The sequence below is a fragment of the Heliangelus exortis genome, chromosome 23 (genome assembly GCF_036169615.1).
Source record: "Heliangelus exortis chromosome 23, bHelExo1.hap1, whole genome shotgun sequence".
In the NCBI taxonomy this organism is placed as follows: Eukaryota; Metazoa; Chordata; class Aves; order Apodiformes; family Trochilidae; genus Heliangelus; species Heliangelus exortis.
In genome coordinates this window covers 7,341,750-7,358,437 of record NC_092444.1, presented here as the reverse complement: position 1 = coordinate 7,358,437, position 16,688 = coordinate 7,341,750, and the positions used below count along the sequence as shown (strand labels likewise).

The window sequence follows — 16,688 nt, the reverse complement described above, 5'->3', positions numbered from 1 at the left end:
TGTAAAGAAGAGGCAAGTCCAGTTACTTTTCATCTGGAATACTCATTTGTGGAAGTTTGCAATGAAGGACACGAGTGACAGATTACTGCAGGGCAATTCTAGCCAGGCTGGGCTGGCAAGACAGGAGCAAGGCAATAGCCTTTTGTATTGATCTTGCAGAGCTGTTCCCAGTGGTGAGATAATGCAACCCACCGAAAAGTGAAGGACTGCCCTCTTGTGTCGGCCACTAAATGTTCATTTGCCTGATTTTATATTCCTATTTCTGTTAGTGAGTGAGCACTCATCCCTTCCCCTCCAACAGATACTAATTTGGAAAGGCACAGGACTTGTTTCTGAGTACTAGCCTGGTGGAAAAGCTCAATAAATAAAAATACATCTGCTGTATCTGTGACTTGGAGACATCCAGAGCTGGGCATGTATTGCTCTTCCAGCTAGAGACATCCAAATCTTGACACAGAAAAAGAAGGCAGAGGAGAGAGTAAAACAGAAGTATAATTAAAAATGACAGAGAAGAGACAGGGCAGAAGCAGATTTGTTAAACGAATCTTTCCCTGCAACCCTCATGGTAGGTTACATGCAAGTTAAATATAGAACCAACACTTCTCTAGGGGGCTGGACTCATGAACAGCTCACACACCATGGATGTGCAGCAGAGATTCCAGATGCAGTCCTGTTGGCTGGCAGAGGGATCTTCATTTTTATATCAGCAGTGCTCATTTCATAGGTAGTTCTTGTGTTAAGGTTTTCAGACCATAGGCTTCTAGCAGCTGAGCAAGGTTTTGTGCCCACTGCTTCTACTGCTTATTTATAACAGACACTTAAATATTTGCAGAAGGTGGCCCCTTTTCACAGCTACCAGAGCAACTTCAGGAAAAATGAAGTCATATTCTGGTTGGTAGAAGGTCAGTCAGCACTCACTCTGACCTAACACTCCACATCTGGTGTTGCAGTCATTAACAGCACCTAGTGCTCATGCTTTTATTCCTGCTTTTATCCTGTAGATAATCCCACAGCAAGAACCATCCTGTAGATTGCCCATGTTCTTAAAGGTAGCCAAATTAGCACCTTGCTAAAGTGGATTCTAAGAAAATCACTGCTCAGGAGTGGACAAAATTCATACCATTTGGAATATGGGAGGTCCAAGAAAGGGAAAGAGCTGTCATTTTTAAAAGGCTTCTCATACCTCATATTTTTGTCTGGGCTGAGACCACTGTAATCAAGTCCAAGCTCCTGGACTTAAAATGCTGCATAGCAGTTACCCCTGCTATCAGTACTTCATGAAGAGTCATCCCTAAAGAGTAATTTCTTTGGACCATTGCCCAGCCTGTGCTGTGGTGTTTGTATTTATAACTTCTGGATGGCACAGCTAGAGCATGCTTTGTTTCATCCTGCACATTACTGAGCTCATCATCAAAAGATGCCAGGAACCTTTTATTTATTGCTTTCTGTTCTGGCTGAGACCCTGACACCTGAGCAGATAACAAAATATAAAGGCATCTTTGATGATATACTGATGAATATTTGAACTCATTAGTAATACTTAACCATGTGTGCAAGTGTCTCTTTGAGACTAATTTGTACATTAACAGGCAAAAATAAGTAGTAAAAGGATCCCACCCACAAGATAGCTCATCTTGAAAAGAAGTTTAAAGAAAAAAAAACCAAAACCAAACAAAACACCTCAAAACCAATCCCTTCAGGTCACATGACCAACCATGAAAAAACCAAATCTCTTTCCTCATCTGTCTCATTTCTTGTCTCTAGTTGGAAAACATGCACACTTTCCTGTCCTTGTTTGCCATCTTCCTTCAGTTTAAGGAACATGTGCCATTAAGCAGCAATTTGCTGGGCAGTTGGTGCTCTCAACAGAAGAGAAACCACAGAGGCTGTTCAGTGGGACTTGCTAGGACTCCTCCTTCAAATCCAGCTTAAAAAGCTTCTGCTCCAGAACAACAGCTTGCCATTTGTACTGTTGTGACTCTGTGTGTGTTCCCAAGATGACAACATTCCCCTGATCTTTTTCATTTTCATATGCTGGACACAAGGAATATATATTTTAATCAGAAGATGAACAAGCACTTATCTTCCACTCTATGGACATTTTTAGACTGCTGCCCTCTTTCTTTGTTTCACAGCTTTTGAGGAGCTTCACCAGGAGATTTTAACAGTCACAGAAAACTTTGCTTCTAATTGACAGATCATTGCAAGGGCATGAGAGGAAACACTTTTCCATCCAAACCTGCCTACAACCCAAACTCATCATGTTTTCTTTAACTCTTACACCCCTTCCCTTCCTTTACTCCCCATCTGAAATGAGTCAGAGCTGTGGCTGTTCTTGTGTTGCATCTTCTGAATTTTCTGAGCTTGCTTGTGTTGCTGGATCTCTGTTGATTGTATCAGGGGAATTCTGGGTGGGATTCAGCCCACCAGGTGTCACCTGTCCAGGGATGTCATTGTGTTTCTGGCTTATCTGTGCTACTTCATTAGGTGGTTTGCCCATTTGGACAGCTTCATCATAGGAAGGTGGCAATTCCACTGCATAGAGGCTGTAAGCTGGAGGGGACACAGTGTTCTTGTCCATATCCACAAATATTGAAGGAATGGCACTTAGAGGGTACTGCCATGAGCTGTATGCTGTGAAGAAAAGATGTTAAAGAAAAGAGTTAGACACCTGCATTGAATGCTGATGTGTAAAGAGTTAATCCTCCTTTTCTCCAAGAAATTATGGACTTATTTTTGTGCTGTCAGGATATAGGCAATACAGACTTAAAGCTATCAATATAGAATTACCCATGGTGGAATCCCTACATTCTTTAAAAGAAAATGGAAGAGAAAATGTCTCTGCAGATCTCCACCCAGTAATTACTGTGACACACCTGACACAGGTATGTTGTAACAGAGGCTGTTCCATTCAGTTGAACAGCTGCAGACAGAAGCACTGCTGAACAGAGAATACTCACAGGTCACTGTGCTGTGGGCAGTGCTGTCACTGTCAACAGCAATATCATAAGGGTGCCTGGGGAAGGTCTCCACTGGAGGCCTCTTCTTCCAGCAGCAGAATTTGATGCAGCTTGCTGCAATCCCACAGAGCAGGAGCAGGAACACAGTCAGCAAGATTAACCTTAGGGCAGGAGGGAGAAAGTTAAAGCCCTGGTGACCACTGGTACAATCCCCTCTGGCTCACAGTTGTCATCAGGTTAATTGTCTTGGGTTGTATTTTCAGGTTTTATGCAGTGTGAATGGCTCCACTTCCAACACTTTGAACAACTCAGAGGGAAATACAAGTACAACCGTTCACAAATCTAAGATCTCTATAAATAAGCACCAAAATAATATTTTGCTGTATTTCTTGAAATCATAATTCTATCTCTAGATATCATTTAATGAAATTTATTATTTAAGAAGTGTACCTAGGTCAATGTGCTATTGTTGCAGGTTCTCCCCTCAGGTGAAACTACCTTCCTACCCCTCAGTTTCTCAAATGAATCCACTCTTCTCATGAGATTCTTGTGAGCAATAAGACACATCATGAGAAGATGAGGTAACTTCTAGTTAGGATTATATTCCACTCCAAATATGTACAGAAATGGCCTCAGGAGCATTCAATTATATTTTTTTTTCTCAATCTTGCCCATAAGAATCTTGATTCCAAAATAACTATTTCTTTAATACCTGTTTACTTCATTTTAACAAGAGCATATTTCTGTTGGTATGACAGTCAGATACACACAGACAACACTCAGGAGAAAGGTTGGATATGAGGGCCTCAAAGTTCCAAACATTTCCTGCGTTTTCTTGCCAATTCTCGTGTTAGAAAAACACTTTCAGGCAGCTGCAAACTGTAAGAACACACTGCCTGGCTGGAACTTGGCAGTGAGACGTTCCTCCAGTGCTGTGCTGCTGAGCATAGTGGCAGCTGAGTTGTCCATTTAGGAAAAACAAACAAGCCCTGCAGTTAGAGCACAGTGTGCTGGGAAAGGAAAGATGACACATCCCCAGATGAATGCTGTACCCTGCCTGACACCTTATCTCCCCCCTGCTCTCAGCTGTAATATATTCCACTGGAAGCTTTCATAAAGCCAAGGAGAAACCCTTTCCTCTGGCCTGTCTCAGAAGAGCATTTCCATTACCTTACTACAATTACTGCTCATAATAACTTTCCAATTATTCTGGGCTAGTAAGATTAATAATAAACTTACCAGACATACCACAGACTTGTCCAATTAGACATGTTCTGAGGGCATCTGTGAAGGAAGGCAGATGATTCACTGATTTAAGTATCTACAGTCAAGCAGTGAATATATGACAGGGAATTAATGTCACGCAATTTCTGAGGTGAAAAGGGGAGAACAATAAGAATGTGGAGCAAAACCCCTTCAAATTTAGTTTCAGAGGACTGTTCTCCTGGTGAAATTACTCTGGCTGACAACATGCAAATGATCCCACTGTAAAAGTTGGCTTCTGAGGCTACAAAGTACCAAAGAAGTGTTACTTTACTGCTGCTTAGGAGCAAGAACTACACACACAGGATTCTCAAAAAAGAAATCAATTATTTGAAGCTAACCAAAATGAGGTACTAATACCGTGAACCTCTCTGGAATTGCAGCTTAAGATAACTGCCTGCTTCTCCCAGTTATTTTAGAATTACTCTTCGTAGCTCTGATACAACCAGAAACGTTTGGGATTTGGTTGTTTTTGTTTGTTTGTTTTTTTTAATTTACTTACAGCATAAAATAAATAAATAAATAAAAATGAGAAGAGCTTCTACTATAGTGCAGGAGTGCAGGTACCACTACACCCTGCAATGGATTTCACATAGCTGGACAATTCTTTTGGCCCTAGAAGAGAAGATTTTTCAGAAGGTGACACTTCAGAGTCGTTTTGAAAGAGAGCATTATTCACCATAGTCTACAGAGCACGGCCAGCCAAGGCAAAATTGTCATTGGTAATGATCTTGGGGATAGAAAAAAGTGTCAGAAAGTCATGGTTCTGCTCCGTTAATGTCACTCGATCACAGTGGGTGCAGGTTCGGTAACAGAGATTTGAAAATTGGTGATTACTCACTGGCCAGAGCTGTTGCAGTTTTTCCCAGAAGAGCAGAGCGCTGCCAAGGGAAGGGGCAGGTCAGGAGCCAGCCCGGGGGGGCTGGAGGAGCAGCACCACCTCCGTTCTCCGCAGCATCCGCCGCCGGTTCCGCCGACCCCGCCGGAGCGGGGCGACCGCAGCAGCCGCAGCCTCCTCAAGGACGAGAGGCCGGGACGGAGCGGCCGAGCCGAGGGGAACCCGAGGCCGCACCCCGAGCCTGGGGCCGCCTCCGCCGGGGCAGCTCAATAAATAACCCCCGGTTATCACGCGGGTGCCGTGACCCAGCGCAGGCATCGCCCAGCGCGTCCCGGCGGGGGCGAGCGCCGGGCAGGGCCCCACAGACCCCTCCGGCCCTCCCGCTGCCATCGGAGGGGCCGGGGGGGCAGAGCCCGGCATGGCCCCCCCCGGCAGCCCCTCTGCCCCTCGCCCCCAAAGCTCCCCGGGGGCCGTGGGGACAGGGAGGAGGCACAGCGGGAGTCAGCGTGGAGAGAAGCCAGCGCTCAGCTCCTGGAGCGGATCGGTACCGCTCGTCCGTGCTGTTGTTAAGATAACGAGAAGGTGTGTTCTAGGGGACACGCAGCTGGTGCCTCTGCAGCGGCGGAGAGGTGTGGGAGGAGGAAGGGAACTAGGTATGAAAAACATCAGAACGAAGCAAAGGTTTGGAAAAGAAGATAATTTCCCTTGTTAAAAATAGTCTTGTGAAAACACCTGGGGCATGAACAAAAACGTGTCGACTCCTCTCTGAAGATCGTTTTGCTCCGAAATAATTTGACTAGGTCCAACATTTCAAATGTAAATTCAGGTAGAATATCAGCATGATGTTTTATGGTTATTTTGCATGTCATCACCCTCAGCCCCTAGTGCTGATGCTCTTCAGCAGGACCTTCATGGACAAATGTTTCTTTGCTGTGATTAAACTGATCATTATAGCTGTTTGACCCATCTCTAAGCAACAGCTTTCCTGCAGTTCTCTTCAGGGTGAAGTTGAGTTATTTTAAGAGGATTTTTTTTAGCCCATAGTGTTAAAAAGCTCCCCAAACCGCTTTAGCAGTTAGGACTTGCTACAAGTTACAGAAGTCTTACTGTCAAGACCTAGTTCAAGGGTATCCACCATGTGAATAGACAAAGATTATTTCTGTTTCAAAGTAGACAGCAACTTGAAGTTGGACACCTTCAGAGCTCTAATGTAGCAGAGATGAGTTACATGGCAAAGAAGCAGAGAGAAGCTCCAGTGCACCGGGGCAATGATGCTGTTGGGAGCACCAATGGACACAGCAGGTTGGACAGACCATTCTTCAGATGAGATTCACTACTTTCACACCATAAGGGTCAAAAGCAGTGTTTGAAGGCTCAGTAATGGCAGGAGGCATTTCTGACAGGTATTGTCCTCCAGGACTGCTCAGGGTCATGGGACCATTGCTCACTTAGGAAAAGTCAGTGTGGAGCAATCCCTGAGGTCACTAGATAAGCAGAAGATGGATTAATGAGATGTGTGCATGACATGAGTATTTATTCACATCCTTCCTGTCCTAGAAATCAGTGGATAAGGATCCTAACGATCATATACAGATGTGAATCACTTTCTGAATAAACCAGAACTGCATCAGAGCCAAGAAGCATTTGGATCCAACTCTAAAAGCACAAGAGTTTGTGCCCCAGTGACCCAAGAGTGCTCACAGCTGCAAACCAGTCTGACAGCATAATGTTCAGAAGTGTGGTTAGAGGAGCAGAATACTTAAGCTTCTGGCAAACCTCAACACATTTCTGAGGTTACATTTTCTGTATTGTCCTCACAATAGGGTGTCCATCCCTATTGGAGTCCTAAAACATGGAAACATAAACATCAGATTACAGGGTTTAATACCAATTGTAATACCATTGAGCTTCTGGTAGTTGTGAACTTGGCATTAGGCCATGCAAGTAAATGCAGCAGCATGCTCAGCCCTGTCCTAAAGGAATTACCTACAAACCCCCTGTTCCTGGTCCAGCTTGGTATGCCTAAATTAGCAGGAGAATTGTTCCCAGCAGTCATGTCAGTCAATATTCTCTTTCCTGTACTGGAAAAAGATCAAGAAGCTATTCTCATACACAGTAAACATAACAATTGTTTAGGTAGGAACATCCACACAGAACTCTTAAATTTTCAGTAGCCTGGCAGTGTGTATCTCAGATAATTGCAAATTTGCATCGAAGATTCTGAAGAGGCTCAGTACCAGTTAAAAATATAGCAAAATCTATATTAATCTAAATGGAATTATTTTTGTTCATTCTCTTATAGAAGTCAGATCTATTATTGAATCCTGGGCTTGCTTGCTCAACATCCACATACATAAGCAAGGAGTTTTAGGCAAGTGAGGAGTCCCAGCAATGAAACAGCAAACAGCTGTCACAGGGTTCAGGTGCTGACTTTTCCCCTTTAATCATCTTAGCCAAGGGAACAAGCTCTGTCAGATGTCTAGTAGGGGAAACCTATTTAATCCACTATCCTGTAGACTGGTAAACTTTATTTAAATGCTAAATCAAGCCCAAGAACTGCCATAAATATATCAGAAGATTAGTTGTTTGTTTCTGGAAAGGCTCCCACTTTTTTCCACTCCCTAGTGGAATGTGCTGATTCTCACTTGAATGATGGCAAAACATCCAAGGGCTACATTTTGCAGAAAAAGTAACTATGTTTTTACTTTTAAGTTATAGTTGCAACAGAAATGAAGCAGCACAGCCTGCTTGCCTGTGTCAAGTTTTACAATGGATCTACTTTCCCACAGCAGGCAATTTGTTTTTTCCTTTTACATCAGCTTGTCTCTCATTGCTCAAGTATTGCTTCATGCAAGAGCTGGGCACCCAATCCAATCAGAGAGTAAACCCCAACCTTGCCAGAATCAGCCATCATGCCCCCAAGAAATCAAATATGATTTCTTTTGAAGCCTGACATAAAGTAACAGGCTTTTTTTTTTCCCCCCCTCTCATGAAAGAGAATTAAAAACGTGCAGATTTTCATAAGTGCTTTACAGAATGTCAGCTGGTGTATTGCAAGCAGAGTTTTCTTTATTTTCAGTACTCCAGAAATAGCAACCTATTCTTATTATCATGGTTCAGCACTCCCCTCTGGAGAGAAGGAAAACACATTTAGCTTTAAGCATGGAAACTTTGACCAGTGAAACCCAGAACCTTATGCTCACTTCAAGTCTGTGAAATTATTCATAGGAGTTTTCAAGATCATGTCCAAAGGATGCAGCTAGAAGTGGGTTGCCTCCTTTGCTTACCTCCAGCCAGTCAATGACAGCTGCTGTCTATAACCAGCTGTGCTTTCTGAATGCACTGATTTAACACTGGTTACTGGGTTACTGACTGAGCTCTGGGTGCATCCAGAGCTCCCCCAAAATTCTTATGGGTCTTTCAGACTGTGTCCCTTCCTTGCTTTTCCTTACCTTAGGTAAACTCTCAACTGTGCAGTGTTGTCTGCAACAGTTTCACTTTATGTAGCGATATTTAATCTCCCTTTTAGGGCTTCAAGGACTGGAAGAGAATCCGCACACCAACTTCTTTGTCCTCAGCCTCAACCCAAGTGCCCCAGCTGTGCCCGCAGGAATACTCAGCAGCTCTGTGGTGAAGGCAGAGCTGTCTCTGGCCAGCACTGCCACCCCCTCCAGCTCCTGTCTCCTCCCACAGCCTCTCTTTGTTGCCTCGGCATCTGTAGTGCTTTAGGCTGAAGAGTTAAGTGACTTCGCAGCCACTTGATCCACTATTAAATGAGAACAGCTCTGAATGGATCAAACAGAGGCTTTGGGAAAACAAGGAACCTCTCTCTATCAATTACACAAGCTTCCTTGATAAAAGGGGGAAACAGAATAAAATATTTCTTGTGGCAATCACTTTACTGCTTTCTTCCTGCAGAGCAGCTAACTCAACACATTTTACCTTAGGGATATTTTCAAATATCTGCTCCTATTTCTCTTACTGCGTAATCTAAATAAACAATTTTAATAGCTACACAAGGTTTAATGGCAATCTGCCTTTGGAGGGTGCTGAGGGAGTTTTGCTACAGATGACTGTGATGCAAGAAAGACTGTGATACAAGATTTAGAACATTATCCATGTTTCTACATGTCTGCTAAGTTCCTGGTCCTTTCATTCTCCTCCATAGTGTAGTTCCTCTGTTGCTCTTCCCTGAATGAGCTACTGCTTCCTGACAGAAGCTCTCCTGCTTTCCCAGGAACAGGCAGAAATCTGTTCTTCATTGGAATTCAGAGGAAAACAAATGTAAAAAAACAAAGTTCCTGGATAGCCACAACCAATGGCAAGTGCCTAACCATATCCTGTGATTCACTGAACAGCATGGTCACTATTTCCTCCTTCACCGTGTGTCATCAGGAAGATTTCACAGTGCATTGTAAAAATGGCTGCACACACAACTTGAAGGAGACTGATAAGAAGCTTTATTCCAGTCTTAAGAGGGGAACCCCCAAGAATTTTCAAAATACATCTGAAATTGGAAAAAGGTTCATTGTTTGAAACTCACCTATGTAGGTGTAAAAAGATATTCCTGTGGGAATGCCCACCTTTGGAAGACACTGATCCCTCATTTCTTTCTTCTACCACAAGATTATTATTAGAGCCAGCTTGAAAATGAACTTAGCAGAACCAGAGCCTACATAGAATTACCTGGGGAAAAAAGCAGAAATAGTACAGGTTTCCTTCCTCCCCACTTCCCTGCTACTCTCAGATATTTGCAACAATCTCAAAGTCTTTCCATGTCTCAGCCTCCATCTTCCCTTCCATTGGGTCTCTCACTCAGTGGGATCACATGCAGACACAACTTTTGCCATGAAGAGGATTTGATAAGATTCCTTAACAACACCTTGTAGGGTCAGGAGGGCTGTCACAAGCAGAGGTTCATCGACCTACAAAAAATCCACACATAAAATCAGCCAAATATTTTTTGTACATAAAAGAGACGAGTTGATCAAGTTCTAAACTATGAACTTTACATCTCAGTTGTAAGCTGTACCAGCTACAGCTACACATCACCTCTCTTTTCCCCCTGCATTGGCTCTTTTGTGTTTCCAGGCAATCTCATACTGCAGTAAGTAAAGTAGCAGTGACTAAGCACTCCAGAGTGCTACAGACATCATCACCACGTTACAACCATGACAACTGGGCACAGCAGCAACAGATTACACTGCAGCAAGGATTAGGAAAGACATGCACCCTGTTGGCCATGAGCTGGTGTTCAACCTTGTGTAACCACCAGTGGTTACCAAGAGGCACGATGTCACCCTGATACAATCATGCCAGGAACTCTGCTGCCTTCTTTCTGCACATGATAGCAGCAATCTTTTACTTTTGGAACAAGCAACTCATTCTGCCATCCCACACACAGCTCACAACAAAAAGCAGGGGAGTAAATTCTTTCAGTCTCCACAAATGCCCAAGAAGATGAATCAGGAAGGGCAGTCACAGCCCTGCAGAGATGTGGGACCTCATACCTGGGCTCTGCAATACCCAGAGGCAGAAGCACACAGGAAAACAGGGCTCACAAAGCTGTTCTTACAGTAGAAAATCAAAAGGGTCCCACTGACTTCCAGGGATATACCAAAGGAAAGGCAGCCCTCAGCCAAAAGGAATGTGAGCACTGTAGAAGAATGACCCATCTAAACTTAGTTCTGTGTCAGCAGGACTGCAGGTTTTCTTGCAGAGGAGGCATTAAAAAGCTCACTTCAGTGTGACCAGAGCTGTGTCTTTTAACAGCAGCAGCATTTTGGCCTTTTTTTGTGCTATATAATGAAGCGACCTGTAAGAAGTTAGCAATTCAGAGTTCTGTACAAATCAAGTGACTAATGCTTGTTCTTTTCATCACACAGACAAGTGGAAGTCCCTGGTGGCAGCAAGCCTCCAAATCACACATATTCTTCCTGGCTTTTCTTCTCCTATCAGTGTTTACACCAGCCTGTACTCCCTTTGGTAACGACATGTGTTCTGTCATCCTGAAGTGTCAAAGCAGCCTGTGCTGCTGACATTTTCAAGATCAGCTTTTGTCTTGCTCCTGCAAGGCGCTGGGAACAGCTGCCACACACCCGCGTGGAAGCAGTGACTGTGACTTACGGGACAGTCAGCAGGTGGCACCCAAGAAACACCGATGCGTTTGACTTCCCCGGGCTTCAGGGATCCCTTCCCGGGCTCAACCGAGAATCCTTTCTTCCGCAGGAGAGGGAGCCCGTCCAGAGTGAACTTCACCGGCTAGGAGAGAAACCCCCAACACGCCCTGGTTACAGCCCCTGCTGCTCCCCAAGGGCTGCGCTGCCAGCCTGGGGATGGACAAACTGCCTCTGCCCTTTCAAACTGCAAGTCTCCATCTTGTGCCTTGTGTCAGACTGGCACATAACACTGCACTGAAACAACAGGATCAGGCCTGTAATTCAGCTCTGTGCTCTACCTTCTGTATTTCAGGAAACTGCTAAATAATTTTGTTGCTGGCTTAATATGATAATACTAGATCCTAATATTACCCTCTGAAAAAGGATCTTACTGTTTCAAACTGATACTTTTGTAGGGTAAAGTTATCAGAAACCATGAAAGATCTATTTTTTAGAGGCTGAATTCTTGACAGAAAGAGCTATTTGTACACTGTCAGTGCTCCTTACAGCATCTGACAAAAAAATGTACTTTCAATTTTCTTCACCTTCTTAGATGGAAACTGAGCTGACTGTATAGCTCCAACTTTCAGCTCTGTCATCGCTGGCACTGGAGAACTCTTTCCAACCATGTATTCCAGAACAAGGAGAATGGACTTCACTGGTGGTCCTTGTAGCTCTAAACAAATATGGATAAAGTAAGCTTTGAGACAGTCAGAGCAGAGCAATTACTAGTTTGGAACAACCATAAATTACAGCAGGGTGGTTCAAAACAAAGCCATGTTGTGGCACGTTCATGAGCTGGCACAGAAAAGGAGATCCTTCACACAGAGTTAGTGAAAAATTAAGCCAAAGTAAGTTCTGCACAATTTGGAACTGCAGACAGTAATTTTTAAATATTTATCACTTCTTGCTCAGTGTTTTGTAGCAAAGTGCAGGTGGTAGCACATTACCTTTTCCTGCTTCCTGCAGTGACACAGGTAATGCCTCAACCAAGGACTCGATGGGCACATCCAGGGGAATCCCCCCTTCCACAAACATGGGGTGATCTATTGCTGCACCCTTCAGGTGGAACACATGGACCACTTCCTAGAGAAGAACAGAATGCCCCAAATGCAGGTTACAGCCTAAGTACTGCTGTTACAGGAATACTGACACAACAGCACCACTTGCACAGAAATCATTACATCATCTGCCTGTATAAATGATAAGAGCCTTGTACTCTGATGCCAGAATCCTTCACCCTCCCCTTGTCTTGTCTACTCTGTTTTAAACAACCTTTTATTCTTGGGTGAAGTTCCTCAGGAGGGGACTGACAAACTGTACTAAAGCCACTAAAAGAGGCAAAACTTCTCTCTGCCAAATTTGGCTGGAGTTTGTGGACTAGGACCAGTCTCCAGCTTATTCCAATTTGCATTCTTAGCCACTATTCCAAAGATAATCTGGAGATACACAACCTGCAAGGAGAGGAAGAGTATTCACCTGTGCTCACTGCGTTCCCGCTCTCCTTGCAGTGCCTGCTGATGGTCATTAGTTGGCACTCTTCATTAACTTTTTGGTCAGTCTCTTTTGGAACGCTGCACAAAGCCACCTGCTGTGCTGCCAGCCTGTACCTCCTGACTTGGGCTCCATCTGAGCTCAACTGCTGCTCTGCAGATGGAAACCTCCTTCCTCACGCTGAGTGACTGCAGAAGCAGCTTCCTGGTGCAGAGTGCACCTGGCAGCTCGCTGGGTGCAGGTGTAGCTCTGCTCTCCACTGCATCTCCAGGGAATGCTCCTTGCAGAGAACCCACACTTGGAGCTGTGCTCAGCAGCAAACTGCCTCCCAGCACTGCTCACACACACACTGCAGGCAGCTGGGCAGAAGACAGGACTGAATCCCAAGTCTCTGTTGTTATGAATTAATAACTGGATATTTAAAATCTGAAAAAAGGTCAGAGGGGCTCAAACTGTCCATGTCCTACCTACATCAGTTAAACTAATAAAGAGAATGTTTCTGCCTGCAAATGCTGTCCTCTAGATATAATTGTTTGAAACTCTTACTAAGACCCATGCTGATAAAAAAATAAAAATAAAAAAATCATCATAGCTCATATTTGGACTTAGGTTTTATAATTCAGGTATCTTGATTGTCTTACCTTGCCAAAGAGCACAACCCTGATACAGGCAGAGTAGTACAGACTTTCACGATCAGGACTGAAAGTAACAACACATTCCTGAGTCTTCCCAGCAACAATTTCTCCTTCTGATGGGAAGATGCTGAATGCACTTAAGTCATTATAGTGCTGTGTTCCTGGTAAATACAAATGGGGATATAAATAAGAAAGGAGGATAGCTTTGTTTTACTACTTCATATATTTTACAGCAATTTAATTTCTGTTGGAACAGCAAATAAATAAGACCTGATACATGGTTTTGGAGCAAAAAAGGGTGTTAGAAATACCAGATAAATCCATTTACCAGTTCAATGTGTTCATCTCTAGAGCATCACCAAACCCTTCCTATATCCTAATGTGTTTTTACAGAGATGGACATCCCTAAATCTGATCTTCAATAGGCAATTGCTTGTGTGTTTTTATTTAGATTCAAACACTACCATCTCCTTACTTGTGGATATTTGCTCAGGTTCCATAAATTTACAGCTACCCACACAGAAAGAATTAATATGGCTCCTACTAAGGAAAGAAAATTGGTTTTAATTTCAGCAATGTGATGCTCCAGGTTTTCACAGTTGTGTGGATCTAACAGGACAAAGTTGCTGCTTTATACTCCAGGAGTCTTGAACAAAAGGACAAGAAGAGGAAAAAAGTTTACCAACAAGCTCAGTTCCTTGCAAAGCAGAGCTGATAAAGGATGGAATTCTCTGCTGATCTTCATCCCTTGATGAAAATGAATCCAGTTGTAGAGAGAATTTCAGGGTCACCATGCAGGTGTTCTGTATCTGATGGCATTAATCACACAACAGCATTCCCATTAGGAAAACAGGTTGTCAAGCCTGTAGGATCCATATTTTGTGAACTGTCTGGATTTATTTTGCTGCCTCAAGTGTGATAACAGTGATGGAGGGAATACAGAAAGAGGGCAAATACTCCTAGCGCTGGTAAAAGCAAAGCCATTTCTGACTTCACACCCCTCTGCATCCTAGCTAAATCTATGGAAAACATCACACAGGCCATTTCTCTCTTTTTTACAGAATGAACTGTACCTCTTTTTGTTTGTATATGCTGCAGGCAGGACAGAAGTAGCAAACAAGATCCTCACTACTTTGTTACCTTTGGCCCGAAACTGTCTCGGCATCAAACCACACTCTGCCAGACATGCTTTGAAAGCTCTCTTCTTTTGTCTGCAGTTTCCCACTCAGCTTTACATTCTGCCAGACTAGAAACTACACGACTCCCTCCTCCTCCTCCTCACAGAAGTTGTTGATGTGTTTTCTGGTTCAGCACAGAGGGTTTTACCTGGAATGTGGATGTCCCTTTCTCTCTGGCTACGACATATCCCATATCAAGGACTTCTCCCACAGAGCACACCATGGATGCTGGCATCCCCTGACCAGTGACACTCAGGGTCAGGTTGGTTTTTGCTGTCCAGATGTCCAGTGTTTCAAAAAACTGCCAAGAGGATGTCTGTGTTAGCTCCTGTGCTGAAGGGTAACATGGGCCCTTACTGCCAGACTTCTGGATTTAGGGCACAAAGACCCAAATGTTGGGAGGGGCTATGCACAGGCAAAAGGTTTTTATTAATATCCAGCCTCGTTCTGGTCAGTAATATGTCTGTGTTACACAGCCCATTACAGCTCACCGCCTCTCCTCTTTTTCCCTATTGTTGGTGTCTCTCTTACTCACCCATTTATTCCCATCTGGAGCAAAGGAGATGATGAATGTTTTTGCTTCCCCTGGCTCAAGCATTCGAACTGGTCTGAGCAACAGGAAGGGACCATTGGGGTTCAGAACTGAGAATTTTAGCTAGTACAGTGCAGCTTAAGGAAAGAAGTTTATAAACAACAATGGGGGAAAAATGTAAGAACAGACTCTTAGCATTGTCCAGATCAAAAGTGTATAAACCAACCATCCACAAACTTTCTCAGAGATGAATAACTAAGAGAAAAGAACTAATCCAATTATTCCTTTTTCCACAGAATCCCAATAGCTGCAAGATCCTTTTTCAGTTAATAAGATCTCTACATGGCTTGATGTTCAGATTTTGCCTGGAATGGCTCATTAACACCCTAAGATCCCTGACATGCCTTCTCCTATATTATCCCACGTGACTTAACCCAGATGAGACAGTGCAATAGATTCTTTTTACAACATATTCAAAAATTTAGAGAAGCACTTTGCAAAAACTGAATTGTTGGTTCTGTTTCACACATACTTTATACTGAATTGAAACTGGCTCTGTCATCAATACCTTACACTCTTTAGAATGTGGTTAAGTGCTTCTCAAGCTTGGCTCTTTGCAGCACTGTTTCCAGTTAAAAGGCTGGAGTGGAATTTGCTTTCCCATGGGTGACCTAAGCTCATCCAATACATTCTTCACATCACCTGCTGCCTCTCTCTGGAAGGTGTGTATTAAGTCTGAAACCTGCTACCTCCTCCTTGCTTTAGTGTCAAACAGATCCTACAGATAAAGACTCAAATTAAAGAGAAGCTGAGTGGCAGATGACCTTTCAGGTTCCAAAGAAGGATACTTCCAGCTTCTCTGGACAGATATTCTGTATCGTAACGTGCTTGGTCACTCTGTGGCCTGGCAGGAATGAAAACATTACAAAAAGTGATGATGCTCACTTATGCACCAACGTGCCTCCAGTTTAGTTGAGTTTCTACCTGGGCCAAACATTCACTCCATTTCTATGGCTGATACATAAAACACACCCAGATTTGGACAGTCACTCAGAGCTCCTGATTCCATGTTTCTGGATTAAGTCTGCTCTTTACATGCCTCAGCTGGCTCCTGGTTTTCTTCCTAAGTGCCTACTATAGGGATAATTTCTGTACTAAACAATGTAAAAGAAAATACAAAACTATGTCAGAAGAAATGAATGTCAGAAGAAAATTAAAACTTGAATTCAAATTTCATACCTACAGCAACATCCCCAAAACTGACTGTGTTTTTTCCATTATCTGAAGTGACCACAACAGATGGTGCTACAGCTGGACAGTGCAACTCCAAGTACAAGGTGTTGTAAGGGCTAGAGAGATAGGAAGAAGATATTTGCTCTTGGATCATACAGAAATAAAAACCATTGCCAGAAAGCTGTTCTTAATTCTGTTTGTATCACAGGATATCTTTAAATTGCTATTACAAAACAAAGCAGAATTTTTGGTGGCTGACTTCTTTGTGTATGCCTAAGCAGAAACATCAACTACAGCTGGCTTGAATTCTTCATACAATTATTCTTTAAGCTGCTTTGATATTCATACATTTAATTTTTATCCAGCTAGTGGGTTGTAGGCATGACTTCCTACCACT

At 43.4% G+C, this 16,688-nt stretch overlaps 2 protein-coding genes and 1 long non-coding RNA gene across 16 annotated transcripts in view; 1 reads left to right on the top strand and 2 right to left on the bottom strand.

The window, feature by feature from the left end:
* Positions 1 to 474: 474 nt before the first annotated feature.
* On the bottom strand, positions 475 to 5,213 carry TMEM52 (transmembrane protein 52). 9 transcript variants are annotated; one of them, XM_071767028.1, is made up of 4 exons: positions 5,069 to 5,213; positions 4,200 to 4,244; positions 2,961 to 3,121; positions 475 to 2,634 (listed from the first exon to the last, which is right to left on the bottom strand). In XM_071767028.1, the coding sequence occupies exons 2-4, from the start codon at positions 4,229 to 4,231 to the stop codon at positions 2,318 to 2,320; spliced, it is 510 nt and encodes a 169-aa protein (XP_071623129.1). In that variant the 5' UTR covers positions 4,232 to 4,244; positions 5,069 to 5,213; the 3' UTR covers positions 475 to 2,317. The 9 variants fall into 9 exon arrangements, with proteins under 9 accessions (XP_071623129.1, XP_071623136.1, XP_071623130.1 ...); XM_071767035.1 differs by having other exon boundaries at positions 4,209 to 4,244; XM_071767029.1 differs by having other exon boundaries at positions 4,200 to 4,281; positions 5,069 to 5,211.
* LOC139806851 (uncharacterized) lies at positions 3,553 to 11,360 on the top strand. Of its 2 annotated transcripts, none has more exons than XR_011730373.1 (3): positions 3,553 to 4,246; positions 5,072 to 5,714; positions 8,591 to 8,954. It is a non-coding gene; the product is annotated as an uncharacterized lncRNA (long non-coding RNA). The 2 variants fall into 2 exon arrangements; XR_011730374.1 differs by lacking the exon at positions 8,591 to 8,954 and adding an exon at positions 11,293 to 11,360 and having other exon boundaries at positions 3,554 to 4,246; positions 5,072 to 5,647.
* Positions 9,499 to 16,688, bottom strand: part of CFAP74 (cilia and flagella associated protein 74) — a 60,157-nt gene continuing 52,967 nt past the window's right edge. For all 5 annotated transcript variants that reach the window (XM_071767023.1, XM_071767025.1, XM_071767021.1 and 2 more), the window contains 10 exons: positions 16,298 to 16,407; positions 15,907 to 15,962; positions 15,062 to 15,181; positions 14,675 to 14,827; positions 14,031 to 14,157; positions 13,355 to 13,509; positions 12,170 to 12,305; positions 11,765 to 11,895; positions 11,188 to 11,322; positions 9,499 to 9,986 (listed from right to left, as the gene is read on the bottom strand). In XM_071767023.1, the coding sequence (XP_071623124.1) occupies positions 9,873 to 9,986; positions 11,188 to 11,322; positions 11,765 to 11,895; positions 12,170 to 12,305; positions 13,355 to 13,509; positions 14,031 to 14,157; positions 14,675 to 14,827; positions 15,062 to 15,181; positions 15,907 to 15,962; positions 16,298 to 16,407 (1,237 nt within the window). In that variant the 3' untranslated portion in view covers positions 9,499 to 9,872. The remainder of the gene's footprint in view (positions 9,987 to 11,187; positions 11,323 to 11,764; positions 11,896 to 12,169; positions 12,306 to 13,354; positions 13,510 to 14,030; positions 14,158 to 14,674; positions 14,828 to 15,061; positions 15,182 to 15,906; positions 15,963 to 16,297; positions 16,408 to 16,688) is intronic.

Excerpts from the sequence above, each read along its gene's own strand:
- TMEM52 (XM_071767028.1), bottom strand. The coding sequence starts at position 4,231 with ATGTCTAATTGGACAAGTCTGTGGTATGTCTG. Across the intron at positions 3,122-4,199 it reads ACAAGTCTGTGGTATGTCTG|GTTAATCTTGCTGACTGTGT; the intron begins GTAAGTTTATTA and ends TCCTGCCCTAAG. Across the intron at positions 2,635-2,960 it reads TGCCCACAGCACAGTGACCT|CATACAGCTCATGGCAGTAC; the intron begins GTGAGTATTCTC and ends TTTTCTTCACAG.